The sequence below is a fragment of the Lynx rufus genome, unplaced genomic scaffold (assembly GCF_022079265.1).
Source record: "Lynx rufus isolate CCGP_SWC_20201006 ecotype Redwood Valley unplaced genomic scaffold, mLynRuf1.p SCAF_11, whole genome shotgun sequence".
Lineage (NCBI taxonomy): Eukaryota > Metazoa > Chordata > Mammalia > Carnivora > Felidae > Lynx > Lynx rufus.
Genome location: NW_025814825.1, coordinates 37,201,332 through 37,217,111, shown reverse-complemented (window position 1 = coordinate 37,217,111; position 15,780 = coordinate 37,201,332). Strand labels below are relative to the sequence as shown.

The 15,780-nt window shown below is 46.4% G+C and overlaps 1 protein-coding gene and 1 long non-coding RNA gene across 2 annotated transcripts in view; one reads left to right on the top strand and one right to left on the bottom strand.

Moving 5' to 3' along the window:
* LOC124507024 (uncharacterized) overlaps window positions 1–4,442 on the bottom strand; it is a 91,725-nt gene extending 87,283 nt beyond the window's left edge. The window contains exon 1 of the long non-coding RNA XR_006960924.1: window positions 4,295–4,442. This is a non-coding gene — a long non-coding RNA (uncharacterized LOC124507024). The remainder of the gene's footprint in view (window positions 1–4,294) is intronic.
* The window catches only part of PIK3AP1 (phosphoinositide-3-kinase adaptor protein 1), a 121,093-nt gene continuing 109,274 nt past the window's right edge, over window positions 3,962–15,780 (top strand). The window contains exons 1-2 of the mRNA XM_047073224.1: window positions 3,962–4,049; window positions 12,580–12,996. Coding sequence (XP_046929180.1) covers window positions 4,037–4,049; window positions 12,580–12,996 — 430 coding nt within the window. The 5' untranslated portion in view covers window positions 3,962–4,036. The remainder of the gene's footprint in view (window positions 4,050–12,579; window positions 12,997–15,780) is intronic.

Here is a 15,780-nt window from a genome sequence, read left to right as displayed (position 1 = left end):
CACCTGCAACTGGAGGTGATGCCAACACAGGCCAGTGACTTGTGTGGCTCTTAGATCACAGCAGGGCCTGCTTCAAGCGTTTACCACATAATCTAGTAGGTAGAAGCATGGACTCCGGAGCCAGGCTGTTTGGGTTCAGAACTCAGCTCTGCAATGTACTAGCTGTGTGTCGTGGGCAAAGATATTTAACCTTCTATTCTATAAAATGGGTATACTATTAGCATCTTCCTCATAGGATAGTTAAGAGAATTAAGGGGAATTAAAAGTATCTGCTGCAGGGGCGCCTGGGTGACTCAGTTGGTTACACGTCCGACTTCGGCTCAGGTCATGATCTCACGGTTCGGGGGTTCGAGCCCTGTGTTGGGCTCTGTGCTGACAGCTCAGAGCCTGCCTCGAATTCTGTGTGTCCCTCTCTCTGCCCCTCCCCTGCTTGTGCTCTCTCTCTCTCTCTCTCTCAAAGAATAAATAAACATTAAAAAAAAAAGCACCTGCTGTAGTATACTCCTCCATCTCTACCTTCTGTCCTAGTAAGTGGGTCTTGACAACCCAAGAAAAAGGCTCTGGTCCTTAGGCCTGAGAGATTATGAAATAACATCTTGAAGATGTAAGAATCAGGGATTTCTTCCCCACTCCTCATCCTTCTGTTCTTTAGATAACATATATTCATCTCTCTAGCCTCTCCTATTTACCAAGCCAACAAGAGGGTGGGGTGGCAGTCATGTGCGGGTTCTCCATTCTGCCTAGAAGCCATCTGTGAGCCATCCCGTGCTGGAGACGCTGACTGCACAGCTTGCCCCGAGAGCCAAGACACAGGGACAGAGCAAGGCCTTCCAGAGGGGCAACTGCCCTCCCCTCCACATTCTATAAAAACTGTCAAATGGAGATGTAAAAACAGATACCACTTCCTCCAACTCAACCCCACCTGCTCTACAGAGAAACTGGGTAGAATTGCCAGTATTGGGGACTAGCGCCTTGAGGGAATGTTGGCCTCTAAGTCCCCTTCCCAGCCAAATTCCAGAGGCCTGTGTTGGGTAGCAGTGGGAGTGTTCAGAGTCTGGACTACTGACCCAGCACTGGAGACCTTACCCACAACTGATGGATGCCCTCTAAGAGTCATAAGAACCATAGAAGTATTCCTTCAGTTCAAAGTTCTGCAGATTCTCTTGGTTAGGAAGCAGAAAAGGGCTTTCACTCCCTAACATCTGGACCTGGAAGGAGGACCATACCTTTGGATAGTAGGGCTGTCAGAGGAAATGACCTCAGATGGACAAATATACCCTCAGTAGGAATGAGTCCAAAGAGAAATATAGACTAGCTGGGTCCCCAGGCTCGCGAAGAGTGAAGGAATGTTCATAACAGGTACATAGTGTTCAGGTGAGGTTCTCCAGAGAGAACCATAGAGCCCTACCTAGCATTTTCTGAGCTGGAATGCCCTCACTGTGCACATGAGGAACCAGGGGACTTTGGAGATCTTTACATTAGACCTCATTCTCCCAGACTCCTCACAGCAATCCACATTGTTGACAACCTTCTCCTTAAATCCTCTTCCTTGGCCTCTTGCTTATTCTGGCCTGCCTTTTATCCCACCTCTAGTTACTCTGGTCTCCTGTGGTCCCAGAGCATGGCTCTCACCCCAAGTTCTGCCCTTGAGGCCAGGCTCTTGCTCTTTATCCTCTCTCCCCCATCCACTCATGCACCTTCAGCTCCATGGGTATTTGACATCCTGGCTAGTCCTAGGCACTCATCTCTCCTGCAATGACAGAGCCCCTAGGACATCCCATGGGCACATCAACCTCAACATTTCCAAACTTCAGCTCACTCTGATGGCTTTTATTATTATATACAGCCTATTTTTGACATCTTATATTCCCCCTCCCCCAAGTTCAGTGATTTTCAGGGCCTGAAAATTCCCTTCTATCCTTGGGCCTCAAATTTAAGTCTTTCCTGGCCATATTCAGTAATTCGCTCATTCAAATACTTGCTGAGCATATTAATATTCTCTGTGCCAGAGTTGGCTCCAAGTGCTAGAGGTTCCATGGTGAAAAAGACAGACTTGGATTCTGCCTCTGAGGAGCTTATAGTTCAATGGTGGAGACACAAACTAACATAAGTAGTTGCAGAAAAATAGCTATATAATTTCTACAAAAAAACAGTACAGGGCTGTGACAGTGCATGATGGGAGGCGGGGGTAAGGGGAGGAGATGCAGCTAACCTGATCTGGAGGCCAGAAGGTCCTGAACATGGGGAACAGGTGTGAGGCTTAGCAGGTTTGGAGCTCATTTCCTCTTTCAGAATTTCAGGCCTGTGGTAGGCTGAGTAATTAGTATTAAGAATTTCTTAATTAATATTAAGAAAATATTAAGGTATTTTAAGTGTCTCTTAAAAAAGCAAGATTGGGGCGCCTGGGTGGCGCAGTCGGTTAAGCGTCCGACTTCAGCCAGGTCACGATCTCGCGGTCCGTGAGTTCGAGCCCCGCGTCAGACTCTGGGCTGATGGCTCAGAGCCTGGAGCCTGTTTCCGATTCTGTGTCTCCCTCTCTCTCTCTGCCCCTCCCCCGTTCATGCTCTGTCTCTCTCTGTCCCAAAAATAAATAAACATTGAAAAAAAAAAAAAAAAGCAAGATTTTCCTGGATTATCTGGGTGGGATCAATGTCCTTAAAGTGGAAGAGGGAGGAGGTCAGAGAGTCAGAGAGAGATGTGATATTCTAAGCTGGGTCAAAGAGAGGTTATATTTCTGGTTCTAAGGATAGAGGAAGGGAGCCATGAGCCAAGGAATGTGGGTAGACTCTGGAAGTCGAAAAAGGCAAAGAAATGGATCTCTTCTAGAGCCTCTAGAAAGGAACCCAGCCCTGCTGATAACCTTGATTTTAGCCCAGTGGGACTTCTGTTGGACTTCTGAAATCCAGAGCAGGAAGATAATAAATTTGTGTTATTTTAAGCCACTAAGTTTGTGGTAATTTGTTATGGCAACAGTAAAAAATTATAATTATAGGCCTCAGCCCTATTTCCATTCCTAAATCCATTTCATTTATTTCCACCTATACTTGAGTCCTATCTTTCCTTCATCTCCGCTCTCTGGATCTGTCTTCTAGACTCTGCATTTTTGAGGACTCCAAGGGCACAGAACTCCAAGGGTTCAGATCAATTATAGAAGCAGGCAAAGGGAGGAGAGCAAAGAGCAGCAAGTGAGTGCAGGGGTGAATGGAGAGCTCTAGCTCTGGACTCAGGCCTGCTGGAACCTCGGGGAGCATTGCCTCCCTGTGGGCATCCACTCAAGGCCTTTGGCTTGTTTCTTCAGCTCAAACATTAAGAGAGCCATAGGTGCCATCTCAAAGCCATGAAAGGCAGTAACTGTATCATGCATTTACCATAGGAGATAATCATGAATGCTTATGTGCCATCAGGAGACCAGGTCCAAGGAATTACAGAAAAGTCACTGAAGGGTAATCAAGGGCAACGCCAAGCACCCAGGGCCAGGTGCCAGGGAAGGTGCTTCTTCCCCTTCCTGCGCCCTGCCCTGGTAGCAGCTCAGGGAGAAAGCCCCAGGGGATGGGGAGATGGCTTGGCCAGCTGTGCTGAGATACACCCCCGCCCAAGGTCACTGAGGCAGGTCAACCTTCCCCTCTCCCCCCGCTTCCCCCAACACTCTCTTCAGCTGGGGCTGCCCTTAGGTGGCCGGCGGGCTGGTTTCGCCGCGAGTGGGGCGCACGTGGCGCGACGCCCCCTATCTCCTGGGGACACAGCAGCGAGCGCCGCGCGGGTAGCAGGCCCGCGGCCCGGCCAGTGTGGGGTAGGGGTTCTCACTTCCCCTCCCCAACGGCCGCGGGTGCAGGTGCCGCGCGGGCCGTGCCCCGCAGGCGGGGCGGGCCCTGTGGACACGCCCCCGCGACCGGCCCTCCCAGCCCGTGTGGAGGAAGCTCCAGAGCGGCGGCTGGTGCTGCGCCGAGCCGGCGCCCCTGCCGCCCCGCGCCCCGGGACGCCGCCCGGCCCGGCCCCGCGCACGCAGCGAGCGGGGCAGGTGAGCTGCGCCCGCGCCATGGCAGCCTCAGGTGCGTAGGCAGGCCCGGGCCCTTCTCCCGAGCCTCCCCGCTGGCTGGCCGTCTCGCCCCCCCACAGCTGTCCGAGCGCCACCCGGCTCCCGGCTCTGCTACGTCGGTGCGGGACTGTGTGCTTCCTGCTCTTTCCCGCGTGCTTTCTGCTCTTTCCCGCTTCCCCGGCGCAAACCTCGCGTCCTGGCTTTCCCACATCTCCCTTCCCGGCCTGCCGCGCGATTCTCTTCAGTCCCCATCTGCACCTCTCCTGTCTCCCGTCTTCTAAGTCTCCGTTTCTCCCGCCGTCACTGGCTCTAGTTGCTCCTGAGGGTCGTTTCCCCGGCTCTTGCAGTTGTCTGAACCGGCGTCCAGTAGAAACAAGCCGTGTTGTCTGCGCCTCGGAAATACTTCTCTGAGGGCCGCACCGGACCAATAGGGGGCGCTCAGGCTGTCCCTGGTGGGCGCTGTGTGATTGAAGGTGGCTTGGGCCACTTGCCCTTCCTAGGCTTTTGTTTTTCATCTGGAATTTTGATAGGAATCTAGAAACAACATTCTTTTGGCTTTACTTGTGTCTTTGCAGAACTTTGGGGAATGGGGAAGAGTGGAGGCCACTGGGTAATCTACCCATCGAAAGGTGGCAGGAGTCATTTTCCATTAGTTTTGGGTTCTTCTGTCATTCATGGGTGTATACACTTGTCAATGCTAGCCTCTGATATCCAGGACCAACCACATAGTGGTGATAAGAATAAAGATGACTAAAAAAAAAAAAAAATAATAATAAAGATGACTAAGGAGCACTTACTATGCACTGTAATGGTTATTGTGCCCCTAAGTGTGTTCTCAGTGGTGACCAGGACAGCCGAGTCTCTGCTCTCAGGGAGTTTACAGTCCTGCACAGGAAATCAGTAGGTTAACAGGGAATTACTAAATGAGAAGACTAGAGTTACCGTGTTGGCAAATAGGTTTACTTGTATTTTCTTAGACCGATTTGTCATGTTTTAGTAGAGATAACATGTATAAACAGGATGTAAACGCCCCTTGAAAACTAAAATCTAGTCAGCAGGAGAAGACACTGTTCTTGAAGGATGTGGGCAGATGCTTGAATGAAGAGCCAGCTCTCCCCATATCCCCTGAGGTTCAGCCTTCTAATTAATGGTGTTTTGGAAGCAGGAGAGAAGGCCAATGGTAACAGTTTTATTAGATTGGTAATATAAGCTCATTCTTTAAAGGGAATGGGAAAGCAGTTACCTTTTAGCCTTCTGGCTCTCAACTGGGGCTCTGGAGGTTAGAAGGAGCTGTATTGTGGTAATAGTGAGGTCATAGTCCACAGTTACATAGGAAAGCTGAAGCAGTTATCTAGAGGAAATTCATTCATTCAGCTCATATTTGTTGCATGCCTATGGTTTCTAGGCACTTTCTAGGTGTCAGGTGTATATTCACTAATCAAAATTGGTGTAAGTCATTTTCCCATGGAGCTTATGGAATGCTGGGGAAAGGCAGGCAATGTGCTTAATAAGGAAAGCACATGATATGATTAAGAGCAGTGGGAAAACAGTAGAGGGGGTACTCTACCCTCTACTGTTGGGTTTATAATTTTATTTTATTTTTTTTTTCAACGTTTATTTTATTTTTGGGACAGAGAGAGACAGAGCATGAACGGGGGAGGGGCAGAGAGAGAGGGAGACACAGAATCGGAAACAGGCTCCAGGCTCTGAGCCATCAGCCCAGAGCCCGACGCGGGGCTCGAACTCACGGACCGCGAGATCGTGACCTGGCTGAAGTCGGACGCTTAACCGACTGCGCCACCCAGGCGCCCCGGGTTTATAATTTTAAATGAGGTAGCCAGGTTAGGCCTTATGGAGAAAGGGACATTTGAGCAAAGATCTGAAAGGACGGATCATGTGGGGGAAGAGTGCTCCATTCAGAGGAACAATAGATGGGGGTATATGGTGTATTTAAGGAACAGAGAGCAAGTGGTGGAATAGGTGGGTGATTGGGGAGAAGTAGGAGATGAGGTCAGTGAAACTCCCACCTCCTGCCGTGGCTGAGAACAGTCCCTAGGCTGTTAAGTCCAAGAAGCAGCAAAGTGAGAGAACCTTTGGACAGAGGAGACAGAGCAAATCTTCTTCCAGTGTCCTATGTGTATGATTCCAGTTGGGCATGGCCAAAGGGGCTAGAAGATGGGCACTGTAACCCAGTGGCCAAACCTGGGGCTATTTATGGGCTCTGTAGTGGCTTCTGCAGACATCTGTGATGGTTAGGGCTTCAGACTCTCTTGCTGTCAGCACACTCTGTGGTGAGACCCACTTTAGGTTCTGTAAGTAGGAGTTGGGCCTCTGGGGTGGGTCCCTGGGGCTCTCTGAGGTCTGGAGGTACAAGGGTCCATGGTGGTAGTGAGACCGACTACCTCTTGCCAAACTACTATAGGGTCTGGAGTCATCTAGGGCACTCTTCCATATGGTCTTCTGCTTCTTGTCCTCTTCCTCCGTCTCCTCTTCCCCTCCTCCTCCTCCTTTTTATTTTAAACAGTTTTATTCAGATATAATTCACATACCATACAATTTTCCCATTTAAAGTATCCAGTTAAAAACAAAACAAACAAAAAGTATACAGTTCAGTGGTTTTTTTAGTATCTATACAGATCTGTGCAAGAATCACCATGGTCAATTTTAGAACATTTTCATCACCTCAAAAAGAAACTCATTTTGAGAAATGAGTGAAGGAGGTACAGATTATGAAATAGAAATTTTAAAAAAAGGAGAAAGAAACTCTGTATGCTTTAGCTATCACCCTCCCACTCCCTCCTCCTGCCCAGCCCTATGTTTTATCTTCTGTCTCTATAGATTTCCATGCTCAGGACTTCTGTATGAATGGGATCATATAGTATGTCATCTTTTGTGTTTTCTTTCATATAACGTAATGTTTTCAAGGTTCATCCAAGTTGTAGCATGTCTCAGCATGACATTCCTTTTGAAGGCTGAATTGTGTGGTCTTTTAAAATTTCCTTCTACTTGGTTGATGGGGGGTGGGAGGGAAGGGAGGGTGGGTGATGGGTATTGAGGAGGGCACCTTTTGGGATGAGCACTGGGTGTTGTATGGAAACCAGTTTGACAATAAGTTTCATATATTGAAAAAAAATAAAATTTCCTTCTACTAAAGGGTAAGCATTAGTATTTTATTTTATAATTTTTTTAATAAATTTTTTTTAATGTTTATTTTTGAGAGAGAGAGAGGGAGCAGGGGAGGGACAGAGAGAAAGGGAGACACAGAATCTGAAGTAGGCTCCAGGTTCTGAGCTGTCAGTACAGAGCTCAACGCGGGGCTGGAAATCTCGAACCGTGAGACCATGACCTGAGCCGAAGTCAGACGCTTAACCGACTGAGCCACCCAGGTGCCCCAGGATTTTATTTTTTGAAAGACATCTTTGCTTGCTGAAATCAAGGAGAATCTTGGCTCCCTGTTTTTGAAAGAGCTTGAGAAGCAAGATAAAATAAAATGGAATGAGCCTACCCTGGAATATCTCTATGCTCCTGATGGCATCTCTTGCATTTACACAAGAGAGAGAGGAGACACAGAGGCCATAAGTGACTTTCCGAAGTGACCAAGTCTGTGGCTGAGTGAAGACCAGATTCCTTTCCTCCATGTGCCAGCCTCCAGATATTTGAAGAAAGCTTGCATACCTTTTCCTGCTCTTTTTCTCTGAGGTTTCTCTCATCTCCAGACTTTTCTACTACCTCTAGACTTAGAAGATAAGAGGGTTTGAAGGTACCTTTAATTTTTTGTGATCTTAATTCTCATCTGATTCTTGAGGTCCCTTAATATTCCTGTCAAGTCTCTGAACTTGAAACCTTTAGAGTCTGGACGCTCCTCACATGAATCATTATCTAGATCCCTCCTTATCCTAGTCACCTTCCTAGTTCACATCCCTCTTCAGTATGGTGCTTATTAAGACAGATGACCAGGGAGCCAGAATCACCTATAGACTAAAATGGTCTGGACTGGTAATTTGAAAAGCTCCCTGGCACTTCCTCCCTGTTCTTTTCTCAGGTAGATTCTGAATCTTTCTAAGGAACCTCTCTTTCAGTCACTGTATTTCTTTTGCTTTTTTTTTTTTTTAATTTTTTTTTTCAACGTTTATTCATTTTTGGGACAGAGAGAGACAGAGCATGAACGGGGGAGGGGCAGAGAGAGAGGGAGACACAGAATCGGAAACAGGCTCCAGGCTCCGAGCCATCAGCCCAGAGCCTGACGCGGGGCTCGAACTCCCGGACCGCGAGATCGTGACCTGGCTGAAGTCGGACGCTTAACCGATTGCGCCACCCAGGCGCCCCTCTTTTGCTTTTTAAAAAAATATCTTCTTAAAGTTTATTTATTTTGAGACAGACAGCAACAGTGCAAGTGGGGGGAGGGGCAGAGAGAGGGAGAGAGAGAGAGAGAGAGAGAGAGAGAGAGAGAATCCCAAGCAGGCTTTGCGCTGTCAGTGCAGAGACCAACGTGGCGTGCAAACCCACAAAACCACAAGATCATGACCTGAGCCAAAACCAGGAGTCGGACGCTTAACCGACTGAGCCACCCAGGCACCCCTGTTTAGGATTTATGGACTCCTGTTGGACCATGTATTTAATTTCTCATAATAAACAAACAAAACTGAAAGAATTGATTTGGTACATGTGAGGAAGTGATCTACGGTTACAGGAAGGGAATTATCCTTGAAGAAAAGGCTGTTCCCCATACAAGAGAGAGTTGCTGATGAAGCGTTTGGTCCTGTGTTGTTATTTAGCACATTGTGGAGGAACTTTAACTTCCACTTTGGAACTTTTTTAGAATTTCCCCAGCTTCAGTTTCTGTAGCAGAGCAAAATTTAAGAAGGCGATAGATTTCATTGTCCTCATTTACGTTGAGGCAAAATTTGCTTAGACTTCGTATACCCGTCTCAAGTCACACCATAAGTGGGTGACCAAGTAGGCTGTGATATTAATGAGTCTGAAACACTAACCACTTCCTTTTCAAGTACTTTTGCTCAGAGGAGTGTGTGTGTGTGTGTGTGTGTGTGTGTGTGTGTGCACGCGTGCAGGGTGGGGGTGGGGGGGTTGCCAAATGTAACACCAGAATCCCAGGGATGAGATATTTTCTGTATGTTTTCCTTATAGAAGAGCTTAACCCCTTAAGTGTTTTTTAAATTTAATTTGTATTTAAAAATCTTTATTTTAAAAGTTTTGGATTTATTGAAAAACTGTGAAGATAGTAGAGTTTTCTCATATACTCCTCACCCAGTTTCCCTGATTATTAATATTTACACTTTCCTTAATGACTAGAGGTCTATTAATGCCCAGTAGATACTGCGTTGTGCTGTTAACAGAGGAGCAGGTGACGGTGAGGCAGGATCCAGGGTGTAAAGTATACTCGCTCCCTCAGTGACCCCAGAACTTGTCATTTGAAATTGTTGGTTTGCTTTGGATCGCTGTCTCCTCATAGAAGTGGCATACATTGCTCATGGGCACGGGGTCAAGGGATTATAAGAAGGGCTGCTTTCCTAAGTCAGTCAGTGCTCCAAGAGCTGAGTTGCCATCGAAAGAGTACTTATTTTGTTCTCAGAAGTTCTCTTCTCTCTTCCTTATTTCCTTACCATCTATTGGAAACATCACCAGTGGCTTCATCGCTAATGTATGAGACCACAGCCAGCCCTGTCTGAGATCTTATTCTCCTTCTAGCCCATTTGTAAAAATTGTTGACATGATATTTGCTAGTGTATTTGTCTGCATGGGTGGGGGGGTATTAGTGGCTACTGCTTTTTACTTTTGCACTTTTTTTTTAAATGTATTTTTTAATGTTTATTTTTGAACAAGAAAGACAGACAGAGCATGAGCAGGGGAGGGGCAGAGAGAGAGGGAGAGACACAGAATCTGAAGCAGGCTCCAGGCTCTGAGCTGTCAGCACAGAGCCCAACGCAGGGCTCAAACTCACGAACCGTGAGATCATTACCTGAGCTGAAGTCAGATGCTCAACCAACTGAGCCACCCAGGCGCCCCTACATTTAGAAGAACATTTACCGCAGAGGAGAAGTCAATCATGTAGAAAAGAGGGGCGGAAAGAGGTAAAAGTATTATGATGCCTTAAATCTACTTTTCTCAGGGTGAGCTCCATAGTTCTGGCGATTTGCCAATATTATCCCTTCCATAGTCCTGAAATTATTTCTCCATTGAGGTACAAAGAACTATGTTACACAGGAAAAAAAAAAAAAAAAAAGATCAATCAGCAAAGATTTCATTTTATGGAAGGCTGTCATCCTGCCTTCTATACATTAAAATTTTGTGTTTAATCTTCTTGAGCTTTGGGACCAGTGGAAGCATGCCTAAGATGGACGGTTTTATTCACAGTTGGGGAAATAGACGATGCTCAGAACTGAGTCTTCTGTAGAGCCATAAAGGTCCATGGTGTCGTCAGAATTGCTGACTGCACCCCCCCTTTTTTTTCCATGTTGCCTTCTAAACTGACTTCTTCTAAAATTTGCACACCTCCCCTTCAAAAGTACTCCTTGACTGATCAATGTGCTCCTATTTCGAGTCTGTTGGGTTTTATGTTAGCAATGGATTAGGGCTCCAGAAAAGCAGACACTCCAAAAAGAAACTACAAACTTTTTTTGATTTGTTACTTTAAAAATTTTGGTAGCATTATCCTGGGGGAAATGAGAACAGTGTTGGGTTAGTATTAGATGTCATTGTTTTTACTCTGAATGTGCTGTTCATGGGATGGGAAAGGGGAGTCTTCCCGTGATGTTTTCAGTGTTTACAGCCTCAGGTCTTGCCCCAGTCCCTCCTCTGGCCTTTCTGCCGGGAACCACTCAGTAAAATGTGGCCCAGGGGTAGTTTAATTGTGACAATCCCCAACTTAGATGATTCCCAAGCTTCACCAGACTTGAGCCTTCACTGAGTGAGAGGAAGGATCCCTGTTGTATTGTTTTGTATCATATTGTATTGAGGATGCTTAGAGATTCCTCTGTGCTCACCCCTTCCAACTCAGAGACCAGTTTGTTGAGTTAGTGGGCGATGAGGCTTCTCAACAGTAGTAACAGCTATGTGAAGAGACAAGCTTCTTTGAACTTTGGGTAGTTGGAAGATATGCTTTAAGACTCATAAAATTCTTGACAGAATCCCTGATGGGAGGTAGCAGGTGGACAGATGAGAGGACTGGATAGGGGACCAGGGGACAACCTGAGGTTCAGTCCTGGCTTTGTGACTAATAGGCTCAGTTTGAATTGAAGCAAGTCCCTTCATCTTCTCAGATGAAATGTTTCTTTTATCTGTAAATGAGGAGTTGGAGCTAAGAGATTCCCAGAAGCTTTTTTTAACTCCCTGCTTCTCTGAGGCTTTGGGCTCTGTTTCTGGCATTTATGCTTTATGAGAAGAAGAAGGAAGCCTATGTCACAGACAGGTATGGTGAGCGACACTTTACGAATGGTTTTATGTTGATCAAAGCATTAATTCATCCACGGTTGCTGTTTACATTAACGGTTTCTATTCTTTTTTTAAATTTTTTTTTCAACGTTTATTTTTTTTGGGACAGAGAGAGACAGAGCATGAACGGGGGAGGGGCAGAGAGAAAGGGAGACACAGAATCGGAAACAGGCTCCAGGCTCTGAGCCATCAGCCCAGAGCCTGACGCGGGGCTCGAACTCACGGACTGTGAGATCGTGACCTGGCTGAAGTTGGACGCTTAACCGACTGCGCCACCCAGGCGCCCCTAACGGTTTCTATTAATGTGAGGATGATGACACCAGGTGCCCATTATTGGGGGTTTACCACATGCTAAGCACTATGCTTCACACTTTATATGAAATATCTAATTTAATTCTCACAAAACACTGACAAATATTGCCATTGTATTTCCGTTTACTGATGAATAAACTGAGGTTTAGAATATTTAAGCAACCTGCCCAAAGTTGCACAGCTAATAATTCACAGGGCCAGGATGGTAACTGTGGCCACCTTGATTGTATACCTGTGCTTATAACCACTGCATTTAGGAAAGAGCCAGGTTCTTCTGCCAAACTGTCTGAATTCAAGTTCTGACTCTGCCGCTGTGGACCTTGGGTAAATTAGGTAACCTGCCACACCTCAGTTTTCTTATCTGTAAAATGGGGCTAATGGTATTACCTACCTTACAAGGTTGCTGTGATGATTAAATGAGTTTGCTGGGCAGTGTGCTAGAAGAGCATCTGAAACCTAGTAAGCTCTGTACAAAGAGCTTGCTGTTGCGGTCGTCCTCCCCCTCCTCGTCACCATCTTATACTGCCTCGGCTGTGGATGGAAGGGCACGCATCAGAAGTGACGGCTTATGTAAAGATCTGAAAAGGCAGGGTATATTTGGGCAGAGACGGGGCTGGAACACAGGCTCTAAGTGGGGAAAGAGGCTTGACAGGTATGTCAGGGGCAGACTATGAAAGATTGTGGGTGCCAGGACCCCGGTCTGGGTGGTTTATGTTGCAAGTGATGGGAGCCCTAGAAGGAGCAGGTATGTCAACATGCTTCTGTGCCTTGTTCTTGCTCAGGGGCGGTTGGAAGTTGTGACATCCTCATCGTCTACGGCCCAGATGCCGAGGAATGGTGCCAGTACCTCCAGGACCTCTTTCTGTCCAGTCGGCAGGTCCGTAGCCAGAAGACGCTGACTTACAGGCTGAGCCCCGAGGCCTCCTTCTCGGCCAAGGACCTGAACTTCTTCCTCAGCTCGCGCTGCATCGTGGTGCTGCTGTCCACGGAGCTGGTGCAGTGCTTCTGCCGGCCGGCCCTGCTGCCCCTGCTGCAGAGAGCCCTCCATCCCCCCCACCGTGTGGTGCGCCTGCTCTGTGGAGTGCAGGACAGCGAGGAGTTCCTGGACTACTTTCCAGACTGGGCGCACTGGCAGGAGCTCACCTGTGAGGACGAGCCCGAGACCTACGTGGCGGCGGTGAAGAAGGCCATTTCGGAAGGTAAGGGTGTCTTCTCAAGTAAAGATAAGCAAGCCCTAAAACAATGACCAGTCCAGGCCCCCCCACCACCAGACATTTCAGATGACACAGACTTCCTGCTTGTAAGCCACTTCCATTTTATTGTCACTGACCTTAAGATTTTTGTTGAAAATGTGCTATTTCGGATAACATGTTTATAGAGAAATATCCTTCTCAGTTTCCCGCTAGCCTAGCTTCTGTCTTTTGCCCTGTTTCTCCTTTTAAGGTGGGACAATTCTGATCCTCTCTGCCGGGGCTAATGATTTCAGTGGCCCCAGGAAGTGTGACATACACTCCGATTAACAGTAACGGAAGACGTGCTCTGGGATGGAGGCCTGTCACAGCTCTTCTTCCTCTTTTGTTTTCTATTTTTGCCCCACTGTGGGCTATGAGTGGGCTTTGTGTTTATCTCTGTTCTCTTGCCACTTGAGATCTCTTATACCTGAGGCCAGCCAAGAAGCCTGGAAAATTATGGGCTGATTTAACTATGCTCAATTATCCCTGCTATGACTTGGGCATTAATTTGGCTCATCCACCCCATCTCATTCGATGAACTGAATCAAGAATTCACTAATACTCAGTGACCTTAAAAAGCTAATATAGCTTCCTAGATACTTTTTATCTAGGACTAAGCTGCTAGCTCTAAACCAATAAATAGGACTAGATCTTTCAGCATCGTGGGATCCTGGCTAATTTGTAATACGACTAGTGTTAATATGAAAGATGTCTCACCTGAAATGCCTGGCGCCTGGATAACTAATTCTTCTAGGGTTTGCTTTTCTTGACTTCAGAAGGACACAATGATAGAAAAAGCACATAATTCAATCTTGCATGATTGCAGGTCGTCCCTTTGAGGGATTTTTGATCTGCCTACACTTAACAAAGATCTGAAACACAAATGGTTGTTTCTGTGGATGTGCTTAGGTCAGTGCAGTGCTCCATTATGATCTCGTGGGCAGGCCAGTCATTCAGAGCTCCATGGATGTATTGGCACTGCACTGGCATCTCATGATGAGTGATCTAACAGATGGTTCTTTAAAATATTCCAGTGGTGGGGGCGCCCGGATGGCTCAGTCGGTTGGGCGTCTGGCTCTCGGTTTCAGCTCATGATCTCATGGGCTTCGTGGGCTTGGGTCCTGCATCTGCTAGTGTGGAGCCTGCTTGGGATTCTCTTTCTCCCTCTCTCTCTGCCCCTCCCCTACTTTCATTCCCTCTCTCTCTCTCTCTCTCTCTCTCTCCCTCAATAAAGAAACAACTTAAAAATAAATAAATAAAAATTCCAGTGGTGTTATTTTAAAAACTACATGATAAAAAGGATTCTTTTAACATTGTTTGAATGCATCCAATGTGTAGTGCCTGAAATTGATTGCCTATAAACATTTACTTTTTACTAATGACTCTGGTTCAGTATGCTATGAACCTTTAGCTTTAAGTGTTTCAGGACAAATGACGTGTTTCACAGTGGTGTTTCTGTTCTGAGAACAACTAACCTGTCATCAGAAAGAGATTATTTTAATGGGAGATTAAAATAAGCTTCTTAGTGGCAACTCTGTGGTTCAGCATCAATGGATATGGAGGGACAAGTGGAATTCTGGGAAAGAGAAAGAAGTAGGATGGCTTATGGCTCCAGTATAACTTTCTGATCTGGTGTTAGACTTTGTGAACTTTGGGATTTGAGGTATCCTGTGTGTGCAGGATGGCTTGGGTTTGCTTTTCAGGTACGCTTAGCCTTTTGCTTGGCCCAGTAATGTGGTGCTCTGATTTTTATGCTGGGAAAACTTCTGTAACAGACTCAAGACTCAGAGTCTGGCAGTATGCCAAACAGGACAATGAAGAGGGGTAGGGACACCCTATTGCCTGGCTCTGCTGCTAACTGGATGCCCAGTATTGGGCAAATCACTTACCCTCTTTGGGTTTCAGTTTTCTTCTCCATAAGCGGCAGAGAAGTGGCAGAATTAGACTTGATCTACTATACTTTCCAGGGTTAATAATCTAGGACTCCCCAAGGCCAGAGAGTCTCAAACATTTTTTTTTCATGTTTATTTTTAAGAGAGAGAGAGGGAGATATACAGGCAGAGGTGAGTGGGAGAAGGGCAGAGAGAGAGAGAGGGAGACACAGTATCTGAAGCAGGCTCCTGTGCTGACAGCTCAGAGCCTGACATGGGGCTTGGACTTGCAAACTGGGAGATCACAACCTGAGCTGAAGTTGGACGCTTAACTGACTGAGCCACCCAGGCAAAAGTCTCAAACATTTTGAAGCATTCACCTTCTTATCCCATTTCATACCTGCTTTGACTCTCAGGAAGCTTCCAGTTAAAACAATGTTGAAGAACAGTACTACCCCAAGCTAGGTTTCTTATATAATTATGTCCTTAGTTATATTCTCTATAACTTGTGATCATTTATTTTATTTTAAATGTTTCTTTATTTTTGAGACAGAGAGCGCATGCATGTGCGAGTGGGTGAGGGGCAGAGAGAGAGGGAGAGAGAGAATCCCAGGCAGACTCTGTGCTGTCAGCATCAATACCAACGTAGGGCTTGATCTCACAAACCGTGAGACCATGATCTGAGCTGAAATTGAGAGTTGGACACTTAACTGAATGAGCCACCCAGACACCCCAAAATAATTTATTTTAATACTTCTCTTGTACACATGAGGTTTTCCTAAGGTGCCTCAAAATAAAAGCAAAAAATAAAATTTTCATACACCCCTCTACTACACATACTCTACTCTCATAGAAATAAATATATGAAATGTGTAAGAAA